Source organism: Ursus americanus, chromosome 12 (assembly GCF_024610735.1).
Source record: "Ursus americanus isolate L20-20 chromosome 12, mUrsAme1.1.p, whole genome shotgun sequence".
In the NCBI taxonomy this organism is placed as follows: domain Eukaryota; kingdom Metazoa; phylum Chordata; class Mammalia; order Carnivora; family Ursidae; genus Ursus; species Ursus americanus.
Genome location: NC_142138.1, coordinates 16,111,619 through 16,127,517, shown reverse-complemented (window position 1 = coordinate 16,127,517; position 15,899 = coordinate 16,111,619). Strand labels below are relative to the sequence as shown.

Genomic DNA, 15,899 nt, shown 5'->3' with positions numbered 1-15,899 from the left:
CCTGTCAAAAGTCATAGTAGACTATTACGAAAATTTTATTAATGGCCAAAAAGAGGTCACATTTTTTATTTAAACTCAGGCTCCTGAAACAGGCATAACCAATTCTTATCCACAAAGATATGTCATAATGTTTGGGCAAAGATGGCTTATATCCATAGCAACAGAGCAAACTTTGAGCCAAATACTGGGAAAAGTATTTCCAGACTGACACAGATGTTCAATTTGCATACTAAGTCTCTGAAAACCTGTTGATGGACAGCTTCATGGACAATGCATCCTGCATAAAGAGTTGGTTTACTGGATCATTATCCTTGTTAAAAAAAAAAAAAAAGCCTCTGGACTGTGTCATCTATGAGTTCTGGGTCTGCGAAGGGTGATTATACTATGATGCAGGGTTGAAACAGGTTATATTTCAGTAATGGGCTTTCAATATGTCACAGAAAGGGAATGGATATTTAAGTTAAATGTTGTGTAAACACACGACACTCATTTCAATAGCAGAAGGCAAAGCCTGAGTCCCCCCGCACCTTCACACAGCAGTGTCGTCTTCCCAGCTTCCCTAGCACTGGGTTACTAAGACCCATCAGATGTTCTTTATTTTATAGGCACTGAGCTTCCCTACTACACAATGAGCTCCTCAAAACCAGGGCCTGACGGAGGTCTCATTCATGTAACACCTCTCTGCAGCCTGGAACAAGAGCAAGGGCACAGAACACGGGCTTCGAAGCCAGCCACCCACCTCTGCTTCCACTGACTTTGAAAAAGAATTTGAGGCGGCTAAGTATAAAATAGCCATATACTAAGAAATGGAAACAATGGGGATTGGCATCCACGGCCAGTTTCGGATCCGATTGGTTATCATTCGGTTGAACATACGGAAGAGTTGGTATGGGAATGAGACCATAAACAGATGATGTGAGATTAGCTAACTGAGCCTAGTTCTCCTTCTCCCTTGCTTTCCAGTGGAATCCAGTGGAATCGCTCCAAGGCTTGCCGATCTCCTGATCTCAGTTCTCAGTTCTCACTGCCACTGTCCTCATTCAAGCTGCGTGGCTTTATGTCTGTGGACTAACCGACTAAAGCTGGTCTCCCCACCTTCAGCCACGTGCCCTCAGGCCTTCTTCCTCAGAGCTGCTCACCAGAGTTTGCACAATTGAGATCTGAACATGTGCATCCACTCTTCGAACCTTGCACTGCTCTCCCCTGGTCTACCAGACAGAGATCAGTTCCTTAGCACATTCTCCAGGGACTTATGATGTGGTCCCTACCCAGCTCTCGAACTTGTAAGTCATTCTTCTAAGAACAGTTTATGCCACAGCTGAAACTCTGGACTACACGCCATCACCTCAAATATGCCTTGTTATTTTTCACTCCCATATCTTTGTTCCTATGCCAGTTCTTCTGCCTTGAGGAATATCTCTACCCTTCTCTGCCTGGTTGGTTTCTATTTACCTTTTAAGACTCAGCATAAATGCTTTCTCCCCCACAAAAAGTTCTTTTAACCTAGCTTTATGCCAACTCTGTGCTTTGTCCCTCTGGTACAGTACTCATCTCATTTTTACGGGTCTTCCGTCTTCCCTATTAGACAACCCCATAAACTCATCAAATTTTTATCAACTCCCTTCTATGAACGAGGCACTGAGCTGGATGCAAAGAAAAGTAGGATATGGCCCTTGCCTTTAAGGAGCTCATAGAGTTCTGGTAATGACAGATTAGTAAACCAATAAGAATAATAGGATATTATAAGTAGAGTTGTGTCTTAAAGGACAAGTATAATTACCCAAGTGGTACAGAGCTCTCTGAGCAGGGAAAGAAACATATCCAAAGGCACATAAGAGTAGAATAACATAAGTCATGGGGAAGGTGTGGGTAGGGTAATCTAGCCTCAGTGACAAGTACACGTGTGGGACTGTAGGGGATGGACCACGAGAGGCATGATGTATCCAGAAAACTATCTGAATGATACCCCCAAGGCTATGGAGAACCACTGAAGGATTTCAGCTGGTGAATTACATGGCCCTTTTTATAAAGTAGAATATCACTTTCATTGCCATGAAAAAAAAAAAGGATTTTTGTGTGAAAGATAGGTGACAAGATGGGTTAGTCATCATTGCCTGGACCAACATTTATTCCTTTGCCAAATGCATGCTGCCTATGCACCATATGTTAGGCTGTATGTTAAGAGAAAGCTATTTTTTTCTGATTTAGGAGACTGCAAATCTTCCAGATACTGGGTATATGGGTAGTGTGACAAAATAGGCTGGCCAAAGCTATAAGAACATTTAAACCCATACCGAGAAAGTGTCAACTTACCAGTTTTCCAGTAACGCTCTGACCACCTTCATTCAGCCAGAACCCAGGGACCATGGCTGAGAAATAAGGGCCCCAGACACCTGGTACAAAAATTGGGTCTTTGCTGATCTGAAAAGAGAGAGGCAAAGTAGATGAAAATAACTGACACTCAGGGCTAGAAGAAGCCTTAACCTCCTCCTATCTGATGTTTCTATGACCGTGAAATTCAACGTTTCATTAAATACCTTCTTTAGTAAGAAAGTCATTCCTTCCAAAGGAAGGGCATGGCTTCATCTTTGGAGGCCCTCCTGATAAATTCATATAGATGTCAGGGCAGCAAAAGAGATCATTTTGGAAAGAAACTAATGAGACATTTCCTTGCTGGTTCCTTCTCTGTGGTAGACTCATTGCAAAAATGCTCCCCATTTTCTACCCTCTGTGTATCCAACCCCTTTGCAATGCAACTTTGCAGCTCCTCTCATTGACAGGTGGAGTCCCCACCCCTTGAATCTGGGTCAGCCTTGTGACTTCTTTTGGCCAACAGGAGATGGAAGTGACACTGCGTCAGTTTTCCAGGCTTAGGCCTCAACTGCACTGTGTGCTTCTATTCTTCCTCTTGGTTCTCTACCTTTGCAAGAAGAGCCCAGAGTAGCCTGCTGGATGGAAGGATAGGCAACAGAGCTGAGTCAGCCCAAATGTACCAAGTAACGTCTCACATATAAGAGACAGCAAACAAGATCAGCAAATCATCCTAGTCAACCATCACTAACAAGCCCAGAGCACCAGAGTCACCTAGCCAACTGGTAGACCTGTGAACAAGAATACATGTCTTGTTGTACGTCACTAAGATTGTGTGTTTGTCACCTAGCACTTCTGTGGTAAGAGATAATTGATACATTTCCTTCCTTCTACAAACACTAATCACAACTAATAGCATGTCATCTCCCTCTCGTGGGTGCTGGGCATACAGAGATGAATCAGACAGAGTTCCTGTTTTCAAGAAGCTACCCATCTAGAGGGGAGCTCTACAAGTAAAGAGACAAACAAATAGACAAGTAAAATAGACAATAGGATAGTGTGGTCCACGGGTGATAAAGAGAAAACATAGAATGTTATGGAGGGACAGAGGGACAAGGCGTGAATGGTCTTAGAGAACAGGGCATCGCTTAGATGTAGGATTGAGCCAGGCATGCTAGGTCAAGGGAATGGCTTTAACAAAGCTGTGCAGGTGAAGAAGAAGTGCTCTTAGGATTCAAGACACTATGTATTTGTAGCAGACTATAGAAGTCCTTTCAGGTGTTAGGAGCATATACCAAGACATGAACCAGGACAGACAAGGATGGACCATGTGTCTATTCATCTGGAATGGCACACGCTTCTCATCCATCTGGTAGGGATGCATGCTGAAGTCATACTTCTGGTTGTGGAGAGGTGTAGTTAGAGGGTGGGGAGGAAAAGGAAGTGAGGCCAGCAGGTCTACTCCCACTTGTCTTCTGGACAGGTAGAAAATCCATTCATTCATTTATTCTACAAATATTTACTCAGCCCTTATTATATGCTTGGTATTATGTCACATCCTGGGGATATAGAATTGAACTGAATATTCATGATTTCTGCCCTCATGCAATTTGTAGCCCAGCATTTTAGCACAGGAACAAACTTTCTTTAAATGTCTGGACCCGCACTATTCCAGTTCTCTTTTCATTAAACTTGTGAGTCCTCAAATCACTAGGATTTCCAACCCTCAAATAGGAAGAAAGTGAGGGAAGGCAAGGGAACAACACCGTCAACTTTAAATTTTGTGAAATAAAGATAATTTATAAAAAGGGACCTAAAATAGGAAGAATGTCAGGGAAAAAAGTAAGACTTCTACAAGAAAAGACAGTTTGGCTTACAATGACATAGTCACTCATTTCCTTATTGGTTTAACAGATGTTTCCTGAATTCCCTATGTGGTATAAGCCTGTGCCAGGCACTGGCAATGAATGTGAAACAAAACAGCATGGTCCCTGCCCTCAAGAAGCATTCTGTCTTGAGACGGGGACAGATGAGAGTGACCAATCACTCAAATTTGGCCAGGAATCTCCTAGGTTTAGCACTAAAGGTCCTGTGTCCTAGAAAACCCTTCAGTTCTAGGCAAATGGGACAAATCATTGGGCAACCTCAGATAGGTATTAATCAGATCACACAAATGTATAATTATAAGCTGTGATAAATAAATGAATGAAAATCTAAAGGTACTATAAGGACAAATAGGTGAGGTACCTCATCTAGTCTAGGGGTCATGGAAGGCTTTTTTCAGGAGGCAATATTTGAATTAAGATGTAAACCATACACAGAAGTTACTCAGTATGTATGTGTGTGTGTAAGTGTGTGTTTGTGTCTGTGTGTATGATATGGAGACTGTTGCAGCCAGAAGGAGCAAACACTAAATGGTCTTCATTTTTGTCACTTTGTCTTTGCCCATGAAAATTTATCACATGCTGGGCCCAGACACTACTCACCCCAGAGTGGCTTTGGGGTCAGTAAGATAGCTCATGTTCACAACCACTTAGGACCCAGTGTTTGGACAGGTAGATGGATAACCACCGAAGTCAAATTATCCTTTGTTATGCCTTGCACCCCTTCCCTTCCAGAACTCTTAGCCCTGTTTGATAGATTAGTCTCAGAGAGCTTGCTGTATAAGCCATCCACGGTCACACAGTTCGTAACCACCCAAGGTGGGATTTGAACCCAGGCAGATGTTGGCCTCAAATTGTACGGTATGTTTTATTTTTAACCTGTATACATAAATTGCTTTGGAAGGTTATGCATCACCCCCTACCTCCACCCCATCTCACAGTTTATTTAAGCTTGTTACTGAGTCAGCTATGGCAGAGCTTCATTGGAAGATGAGGGTCTGCTGTTCAGAAATGTCAGATGAAGGCTCTGCCTGGCTCTGTCCAGGGAGAAAGTTTTGAGCTGACTCCTGTTTGCGCTCACTCGTTTAAAATGGCACATGCTTCTCATCAGACATCTGAGTAAAGCAAGGAAACCAACACACAGAAACGTTTCCCAGAGCATTTCCAATCACTTCTAAATCCTGTGCTCTTGGAGAAAACAAGTAATAGTTTGTTTTGACAGAGAAAGAGAGAGAGAGAACGAGAGAAGCACATTTGTATATATCTGTGTGCTTTAATTCTTTGCAATAAACCTAAATATTTAAAGATATTTTTGTGAAAGCTCTTTCCCATGCTGATGGTTATCTTGGCCTGGAGGCTGCTCTGTTACCCAAAGAAGAGAGTTCATTTTACTCCACCGATAACAATTGTCTGTACGGGACGTTAATTTCCTAGTCATAGTGGTGCTGTTGGAAACAACAACAGTCAAGATTGACTGGGTATTTACTAAAGGCCTTATTCCAAGCATATTATAGGAATTAAACCATGTAACCCTCATAAAAACCGTGAGGGAAGATTCCATCACTATTCCTATTGTATAGCTGTGTAAACTAAAGCAGAGAGAGTTTAATTCCATGTCCAAGGTTATAAAAATGCAAAGCAGCCAGGCACCACACTCTGCGGGTTCTATATTTGTCTTTGCCAAAGTATGGTCTTATTTTTAGGCTACCATTGCTTCTTTGAATCCTTCTTTGGCTCCCAAGGGCAGAGAGCAAGGGCCATCACAGCCAGCACAGACTCATTCAAAAGGAACAAACCTTCCGGCCTTGATGACAAGTTAGGGAATCTGCATTTCTAAAAAGCTTTGATAAATTTTCCGCTCTTCACAGGGCGAGGAGAAGCGAGTGTGGGTTGAGTCAAAGACCTATCTTGATTCTCTTCCAGCCTGCCGTATTCTAGCCAGGTGATGTCACGCAAGCTCATATTTCTGGGCCTCAGTTCCCTCAGTTCAAAAACAGGAGGACTGATACGAATGTTGGAGGACTGTGGTGAAGACGGAATAAGTGGTCAACTACAAACAGCTTATGATATGTTCAATACCAAATACACGTTGGTTCTCCTAGAAATCATGCTTGTGATGGAACAGTCAGGGGACAGGGTTGAATGACCACGGCCAAAAGTAATTATGACTCGGTAAGAAGGTCTCTAGATTTGCCCGTGGTCTGATTTAGTCAATATTCTTAACAACGAAGTAGAACATGATACAGAAGTAAAGCTTATCATATTTTCAGACAGTATAAACGTGGGAGGATATTATGCTATGATGGAGCATGTCCAAACCAAGATTCAAAATTATTTCCAAGAGCTAGAACATTAAGCAAAATACAAGAAACTAGTTAACATTTGTTGAATCGTATGGTTAAACCTTCATACTTAAAGAGTACTGAAAATATTCTCTTCGTATTACTCTTTCTCATGGGTGGTGGCACATGAGTATTTAATTTGGTAGGGTTTAAACACCATGTAGACATTTGTTATATTCTTTAATTATGTGTGATATAAATAAAGTTATAGAAACCTGCAATAAAACAAAATATTTGGTTGCACACCATATGCCAGACACTGAGATCAGCATCAAGCCTATAAAAATAATGAAGTAAAATAATAACAATAATAGTTACTAATAAAGCATGGCCCCTTTCCTCAAAGGGCTCCTCATCTAACCAGGCAGACAAGTAGTGGAAATGCAGAAATTACAACAAAGTGCGCGAAGTACTACAGTCAGGTAGGGAAGGGAAGTGTGGTAGAAACCCACGCTGCGGGCACTTTTCAGAGGTGGCCATGTGTGAGCCAGGCCCTGAAGGAAGTGTTTCCTTAAGTAAAGAAGGAGGGCAGCCCAGGCGGAAATGACTGTTTCCAGGCTGGACTCACGCTCATGAAGCCGTACGCCATTTTAGTTTTCATGAGGGCTTACAGTTCTGAATTCTACTTCAACTAAAAGGTCATAAGGTTTGAAGGATAGGTATATTTTTGCATCAATAGACCCTACTGCTCGTCAAAAATTCAATTCTTAAAAAAGCCATGGCTTTTGAAAAGGAAAAAAGTCTCAATGAAACCACCCTCTAAGTCAGGCAATGATAGTAAGAAATAATTGTACAGAAATAAGGAAACTAGTAAGAAATAATAAAAGAGTAATTGCTAACAGTTACCGTGGGCTTATAACCTGCCAAATACTCTCCTAGGCTCTTCACAGACATCCTATCAATGAGATAGGTCCTATTATTATACTCACCCCACAAACGAGGAAATCTAAGCTGAAGGAGGTCAGATAGCTAGTATACAAAAGAGGAGTAACTTCAGGTCCAAACAAGATCCAAGCTATGAACTTATTTCCCTCTGCAGATTTTATTTTCCTCATCTATAAAATAAATAAGACTGGACTAGAATGTTCAATATCTCCTTTGTCTTCGAGATTATCTAAGATTCCATGAAGTTGAGTCATTCCTCCCCAGCTGGCCAATCAGAATTCTCCAGCAGGCTATTTCAACACGGATTCTGCCCTGTGGCTCAGGGGATCCCATTGGGTAGCCTCTTGGGGCTTCTTGAAGTACCAACTTTGCCCAGCCACCCCTGGAACCGTGGCCAGGATTATCAGGGGCCTTTCTTGATGATCAACTTCAATGGGTTGTATTTAATGGCTACTGTCCGTAATATCTGACATTCACTGAGCAAATAGCAAATATTTCTTGGATACACACGGAGTTCAAACTATCGCTTCAAACATGAAAAGATGCAGAAAGATTGGCATCAGAGCCACGTATCCTCCCGAGGTTTGCAATCTAGTAGAAGTTAAGGTGCACAATGGGCTGGGGGTAACTCAGGTATCAAGTGATTCCTAAGTTTATATTTGTATTCAAACGTACAATTACCCTGATTAGGACACGGAGTCAAACAAGCCCGGCCCATTTGATAGCTGAAGACAAAGGCATGAGGAGGGTGTAGGCAAACTCCCCGCGATCACAAGGATGCAAAACGGTCAAGCAGGGCTTAGAAGCCTCTCTCCATTTGTTCCAGCCTCTTTTCATGTCTGTGCCCAAGCTGGCTCCATGAGTGGATGCCACTGGCTGCATTTCATCGAAGGCTCTCGTCAGCTGAGTTTCCCCGCGCTGCTAAAGCCCAAGTGGCTGCTCACACCTCTTGCTGGGAGAGGTAACTGCGCTCAGGGCAGGGAGCCACTCCAGCAAGTTCCGTTCTGCCTTGCCCCCACCCCAGCATCCCGAGGTTGGCCTAAACCTCTGGCAGGGGCGGCAGGCAGGCTCCAGGCGCCAGTGGTCCTGGGAGGGAACAGGAGGTTTTGTTTTGAGTGCCTCCAGCCAGGTTGGGAATTTTAGAGGGTAGCCGCAGGCATGTGTGGGACTGAGTATTTCCGTGGTGGCTCATCTCACCCTCCAAATGGACTGTGCTATCGTCTTACTAGAAAAAAACCATTTATACACATTCCAGCCAACTCCCAGCTCACTACACAGCACAAAAAAGAGCACAGAGAATTTGGTTTTTGAACGGGGCTTTTAGCCTTGACCCCTATTTCTGCACTTCTCAGATTAAGTTGTAATGAGCTGTGGTGCCTCTCCTATGAAATAGTGAGGAGACACCTCTTATCTCAAAGACAGTGAACATGGTTTAGTAATGTGAACATAGACCTTGGAGTTAGACAAACCTGAGTTTCAATTCTGGTTAGGCTGTTTATTAGCCATGTGCCTTGGAATCTGTCTGAGACTCAGTTTCCTCATCTATAAATGCGATAATCTCACCTTCCACAGAGTTCTGTGTGAGTCCAAAGTGGTATAATGTGTATAAAAATCTTAGGACATAATATGCTCTCAAGAAATGTGAAACAACAGATGGTTTAACTCCACTCCTTTTTGGGGCGGTGGAACGATCTGGAGTACCAAGTCCTGGGTTCAGGTCTAGACTCTACCCCTTCTCAGTTCTGTCCCTTGGGGGAGGTTCTCTTTCCTCTTCCCTCCTGGACTCACTCTTCCGTACTTGTCTCACTCACCATATGTGTCTCACGGGGTCAGCCCATCCACTCCCATGGGAGCAATGACAATCTTTATGCTGTTGAGTCCCAAATTGTTCTCCCAAACTCAGGCCTTGCTCTTGAGTTCCAAATTGGACACCTGACCTAGATGTCTAATCAATGTGTCCAAAATAGAACTCACCATCCCTCCTCCCAGGGCTGTTCTTGCGCTGGGGTCCCTGTCTGCCTATCTACCCAAACACTAGGATATCATTCTCAACATCAAGATGCAGTCATCTTTCTCCTCTGCCCCACATACTGTCAACTCTATTTTTCAACCAAAGCTTGTTTTCCCCATTGCTACATTAGTCCAGCCCTTTATTATCTCTTGCTTGGATTATCTCAACAGTAATTAAGCTGGTTTCCCTGTCTCAAATACTGCCCTTCTCCTGCACCCCCAAAAACCTTGCTCAGAGAATCCAACCTCCTTACCTCCAATACAATGATCCTTCTAACACACAAACCTAATTATAATTGTATTATTTCCTCACACGCTTTAGGAGTTCCCCATGACACATGAGACCTTTCTGATGAGGCTTTTATCTATGTGTCTCGCCTTATCACACATGCTACCATTTCCTCACCATTTGTCCCAACATTTTTATTCTAACAAACCCAACATAGCCTAGAAATTCCCCCAAGTGTGCCATTTTCTTTCTCATCTCTATGTCTTCATAAATTCTCCTCTCTCTAAGAGGCATTGCTTCTGACCTCTTCCTGCCTGACTCTTCCACGTCCTTTCATGGGATTTAGCTCAACATTATCTGGTCTGGGAAGCTTCTCTAAGCCCTGACTGGCTGGGTTGCTGTTTCTTACCTCGTCCTTAACCCTCTGTACTTCTTCACTGTAGGCTGTCACAACATATGTTATACCTGTGTGTGTACATACCTGTATCTATAAATTGTATGTAATGTGTATTTAGAATATAATATGCATATAAAATGCTTTATAAACTAAATCACACAATGCAGCACATGGCTGAAATTATTAACAATGTCACAGATATTCAGAGCAACAATGGCATAGAACGCATGTTCAATCTCCCGTAAGTGGCACATAGTTAATAAAGCTCAGGCTTGCCAAATTTTCTTCTTCTCTAGTTGGAGGTTTCTGAAAGATTAAGAGTCCTCCAGTAGAGAGTATGCCCTTCCTAGAAATCCAATCCCCTTCTTTCAGTTTGAGCAAAACAAGAGCACATGAAACCTGTCCACAGATATCTCCTGGGGCTTAGCAGTTTGAGCAGGCAGGGAGGGCACTGAACGGGTTTGTCACCCCACCAAACAGTTCCCAAATTTGGGATGGAGGGAGGCAGCCAAATGTTGCTTGCAATGTCCTGAATTATTTGCCAAGTATTTTGGACTCCCTAAACCCCGAATTCCTTATTCTTCATCATTTTGAAACCCATATGTGATCACAATAGAAATTTAATCCATATGTTTCTCATTCACATACACTTAAAACACACCCAAAGTTGCTCTGCAAGAGACGGAATAGCCAAGAAAACTTTGAGGCCTGCCTGAAATTTCCCCCAATTTTCTCTCCCTTGCAGATAAGAAGCCACACTTGGCCTCCTCTATACAGATGCCTGACTGGCTCCAGTGAGCTCAGACTGGCTTTCAGCTTTGAAAGCTCCAAGAGCTGTATGACCCCAAAGACATAAAAATCATAGCTTGCATCCTTTTCACAGCCTAAACAATCTGCAGTGGGTAAACAGTTACTGGTCTCTTCTGTGGATCCCATGAGTAAGGGAGGAGGGGCTGGTGGCGTGGGTGGGGGAAGGGGAGGCAGTGAGTGAGAGGAGAGAGGGCGCCCTTTCTGTGTGCTGGTCACCAGATGGATTCTTAGCTCTGTTCCAAAGTCACACAGTGAGCTGGACGCTCAGAGTCAGAACCGTGTCTTCTATGTCTGCCACATCCCCAGGAATGAGCATAGGACTAACTGAGTGCTTCTCAAACATGACCCAACCAATGTCCTCCTTTGATTCTAAACCAGCTGTTAGGAAAAGCAGCTCTCTCTTACAGACTTCAGTTAAAAAGATGCCTAGGGTGGCCTTAGAGCCGAGGCTGATCAGCAGGTGCAGACGAGGATGACATGGCCTTTCCCTGTACCAAGCACATGGCACCCCAACGCACAGCACCTCTGTCAGACAGCCTCGGATTTCTGACTGCTAAGTTGCGGACACTTTCTCTTCCTGCCCTGCTCCTGATGGGCTTCTGGATTTCCCTTGTGACGACCTTTTGCTTTGTACCAGTGTCTAGTCTCAGATATTGTCTCATAAATCTGACCACAGATATAGAGATTGGTCTGACTCTCAATGTTTAGTCCCAACTTGCTGTATGACACTGGTCCTCGGGGTGTTCATCTGAAAAATGGGGCAGATAGAACCTCTCTTACACACTTGGAAAGATTAAATGTGGCACAGTCTATTATAGGCCTTGGTACAGTGCCTGGTACATTCAGTGACCCACGGAAATGGAGCCTGTACTAATATCAACACCTCTATACCGGCCAAGGTGTACTTCTTATTTATGGAACGGATTACATGGAGGCATTTAATTTTAAAAAGTAAGATCTGACACCATCTTGACTAGAGTTCTGAAGTAGGGTACAGGTCTGTACTGGCTCTAGAGAAGAGCCAGATACGAATCAGCATGATCATTCAGACGGATTAATTTCTATTTGAAAGACATGTCACTGGGAACAAATACAACTGAGACGTACCCTGTTAACAGCGTACGGTGTAAAGGCAAAGAGAACCTTGGCTGAATGATACTGGGGCCTCATTTGAAAAAAGTCAGAACTGCTGGGTGTGCGCATCAATCATGGCCTTTTGAAGCACTCTCCGGAAGAGCCCACTCCTGTCTTCTCAGGTTTAGCTCAGGGAATTTGGGACATGTCCATACAAGTCTGGACCTGAAGGATCCCGATGTTCAGAACTCTCTCTGCACTTGTGGCCGAGAACAAGATGAGAGGCTAAAGTGGGCCAGGCAAAGAGAACTAAAAACCATGCATGGACGCTCGTGTAGTTCCCCGGCTGAAGGACTGCGCAAGTACTGGAAACTGACAAGTGTGTGTTGAGTATTAATTAGGGTGAAGGACTTCATCCCTCATACCCTCTCTGTAACAAAGCAGACTGCAAGAGCGTTTAAAAAGTCATGATGGTTAGATGGCAAGAGGTCAGGAGAAAGATGGAGAGAGAGGGTGGGAACCCCATGTACTTTGGTTACCTAAGAGGTCACCAGGGACAGCACATAAGTGGCACATGGACCAGAATGTCCATGTCAGATAGTGATCCGGGCCCACCTTCCTGCCATCACTGCGCCAGGCCTCAGAATCCGTCCCAGGCCAGTGCGTCGGGAACCGCCGCCGTCAGCTGCAGCCACGCGGGGCTTCTGTCAACCCCACATGGGGCACTGTTACATCCCTTTCCCTCACCTGAGATGCTGGGCAAGCCTGGGGCCCCCAGTTTCGATGGGAACCAGGCTTCAGAGACATTAAGATAAGTTCCCAGGCTCACCAAGGGCGCAGAACCAGCTTTTAGACTCAAATCTGACTCAAGAGTCCACAGGCTTCCTGAGACACTTTTTTTTTCCCCAAAGAGAAAAAAGGCTGTAAACAGGAGAGGCAAGGACAGAGCAGACAGTACCATCTTCAACATCTGGTCTGGGGCCAGCCCAGCACCCCTTGTGCCCTGAGTGGAAGATGTCCCTTGAAAAGTCAATGAACATGATGGGCTTTTCCTACATCGAAGAGGGAAAGAGAGAAAAAAAATCACACATTCCAGTGGTATCTTTTCCCTCTTCTCCATATTCAACAGCAGTTCTTTGAGAATGCTAAGTGACTCTCACGTTAAAGGAGGAAAAAAAAAAAGGAAAGACTTAAAAATTGCGTCCCTATTTGAATGAGTTCTTATGAAAGAGAAATGGTCCACAGAGGTAAGGAGACTAAAGGAAGAAAGGGCACTGAGAGGGAAAGCGGATCCTGGAGGGTTTGCCCTCTGCCTGTACTCTATAAAAGACCATGCTAATAAGTAAGATATGTAAACAGTACGGAACAATCAGAAACAAATGAAAGGAGGGCTTGAGAGGAACAGTGTTCAGCCGTGGCCCAGGGCCAGCAGGCAGCTTTTGTTATGAATAGATCATCTGCATGTGAAACAGACCTGATTTTAACCCTTGGCGGAGGCTACCCAGGGTATAAGAATGTATTGGGCCCATCTGGACTTCCTTAGAGAAAAGGGGGGGGAAAAGAGGGTAACAAGGAAGAAAAAAGGGGGAAAAACAGCTATCTGTGAAATGATATGACATGAGGTAGGGCAGGGTTATAGTTCTGTGAGAGTGGTTTAAGCAGTTTCTGTGTTATTAATCAGTAACACATGTAGCTCACAAAATAACAAATGACAATTATAATGGCTTTTTTTAAGGCATTACAGGTGAATGGATGGGGGGGTGGGGAAGGGAGGGAAGGCAGCTAACACTTGCCGAGCACCTACTAGGGGCTGACTGTTTTAGACACATCCTCATGCATAATCTTCATGATACTCCAGCCATTTCCTTCAGTTTACAGATGAAGAAACTGTGACTCACAAAAGTTCAAAGACGTGTTTATGGTCATATAGGTGCCAACTGGCAGAAGCGATCTGAGTCCGTGTGATTCCGAAGGCCATGCTCTTATGATACCTGGCTACTTCAAGAACCACAGAAGTCAGATGAACAAAGGGGCCAGTGGAACCAGCCCTTCCCCTTCCCGGACATTGGAGCTGTCGCTGTGGGTTGACAGAGAAGGGTCAGGCAGTGCCTAATACTCTCAATGGGCAAACCAAACCTGGTTTCTGGAGATGCGTGTGCTTCCTACCGTCCTGCCTTCCTCCCTCTCTCCACTCATCATGCAGCCATCAGAGACAAGATTAAATGAAACTGGTCACCAACGCCAGCCTGGCTTCCAGGATGTGTGAATTCCGGCAGAACTCTGTGTGTGTTGATACCCTGCGTGTGTGGTGTAGACTTATTCGCCATTGGCCTTGCAATTTGAGAATTTGGCTCTCACCTGAGGGACAGATGCCAGAGTGAGGAGTAAGAGCTATTTTTCCGCTTCACTGGCCTGCACTCTTAGGGGGGTGACTGAGCACCCAGGCACGGAGGAGGAAACACCCCTGCACACCTGCCTCTGGGGGATACAGAGAAGGTGTGGGGGTCAGTGAGGCCTGGGGGCCAGTGACACTGCTTTCTCCAGGCTGACTAGTGCCATGGTAAGAGAGAGAGTTTTAGTTCAGCCCGGTCAGGCATCACAACTCCATGATCCAGCTCTGAGACCCTGACAGATGCCAGTTTCCTCCAGTGTAAAAGGCACACAAGAATATTCACCTTCCAAGATGTTCAGAAAGGACAGAGCCGATGCAGAGAAAGCCCGACATGCTGCCTGTCCGCAGTAAATAATCAACAAGTAAGAGCTGATGACTTAACTTTCTCTACTCTGATTTTTTTTTTAAAGCCAGGAAATGTTTAATCTCTATTTTTCTGAGTTCAGAGTACAGACTGGTCTGGTTAATCCTGGTAAGGTGCAAACAACAGCAGTGCCAGCAGAGGGTGGGAACAGCTGGAGAGGCAGTGAGTCTGAGGTAGAAGAAATCTGGGTCTCATTTTTCATGCCAGACCAAGAGGATTGTTTGGATATCAGTTTGGGTTCCTGGTGGGTTCATGGTAAAAAAGTCATCTAATGTTTACACTTGAGGCATTTCTGTTAATTGAGGCTCTGTACTCATCTGTCAAGAGTTTACATACTAGCTGCCTACTGGGGGCAAGGGGCAGGGCTATTAACTGAGATCATGCATGCCAAGCACCTGGTATGGTTTCCCCACACACAGTAGGTGCCTAATATGGGTAACGAGGGTGGGGCCCCATGAAGCATCTGCTGAGAATCTGCAGAGACACTTGACGCATTTCTTTAGCCACCATTTAACTAAGCACCTACTATGGGGGTCTGTTTCTGGGGAAACAGAGATGAAGAGATACTGTCCTTGCCCTAGTTTTCAGCGTAGTTAGGGGGTGTGACAGTTAATCTACGAATGGCAAGATATTCTGATAAGCACCTCAAGAAAGTCTAAGTTCGTAGTACAACAATGGCTTGAAGAAAGTGCTATGGTTTGGCTGGAATGTAGAATTTACAGTAATAATAACAAAAATCCCACAAATGCCAAGTTGCCATAGACTGTGAGCAAAGGCCTTGTTAGTGGCTTTACACGCACTATCTCATTTAATAATTATTACAGGCCTGTGAAGACGGGTATCGGTATCCCCATTTTACAGACGCAGGAACTGAGGCTTACAGGGGTCATATAACTTGCTCGAGGTAAGGCTTCCATGGAGCAGGAAATAAAAAAAAAAAAAGAAGAAAAAACCAAACTTATGAGTGGGAGGACAGGCAGAGGATCGATCATGAGGGTTCTTTCATGACAGGCTAAGTAGTTGGAACTGTTCTCTTGAAGGCGATGGGGAAATAATCTCAATTTGTGTTTTGGGTACTTGTAGGTAGAAGTCCACACACCCACGGTCCTCCCATCTCAAGCACGTATTCAGGGTTTCGAGAGGCTGGACTTGCACAGTGGTTCATTTCAGTTTGTTCTGATTCACAACTGAATGCATACTGAA

At 44.3% G+C, this 15,899-nt stretch overlaps 1 protein-coding gene across 18 annotated transcripts in view; it reads right to left on the bottom strand.

Moving 5' to 3' along the window:
* FGGY (FGGY carbohydrate kinase domain containing) overlaps positions 1 to 15,899 on the bottom strand; it is a 424,400-nt gene that overhangs the window by 160,462 nt on the left and 248,039 nt on the right. For all 18 annotated transcript variants that reach the window (XR_006780460.2, XR_006780459.2, XR_015726250.1 and 15 more), the window contains one exon: positions 2,314 to 2,421. Coding sequence is in view for 15 of the 18 variants with exons in the window: in XM_087865929.1 (XP_087722055.1) it covers positions 2,314 to 2,421 (108 nt within the window). In the remaining 3 variants the exon portion in view is untranslated. The remainder of the gene's footprint in view (positions 1 to 2,313; positions 2,422 to 15,899) is intronic.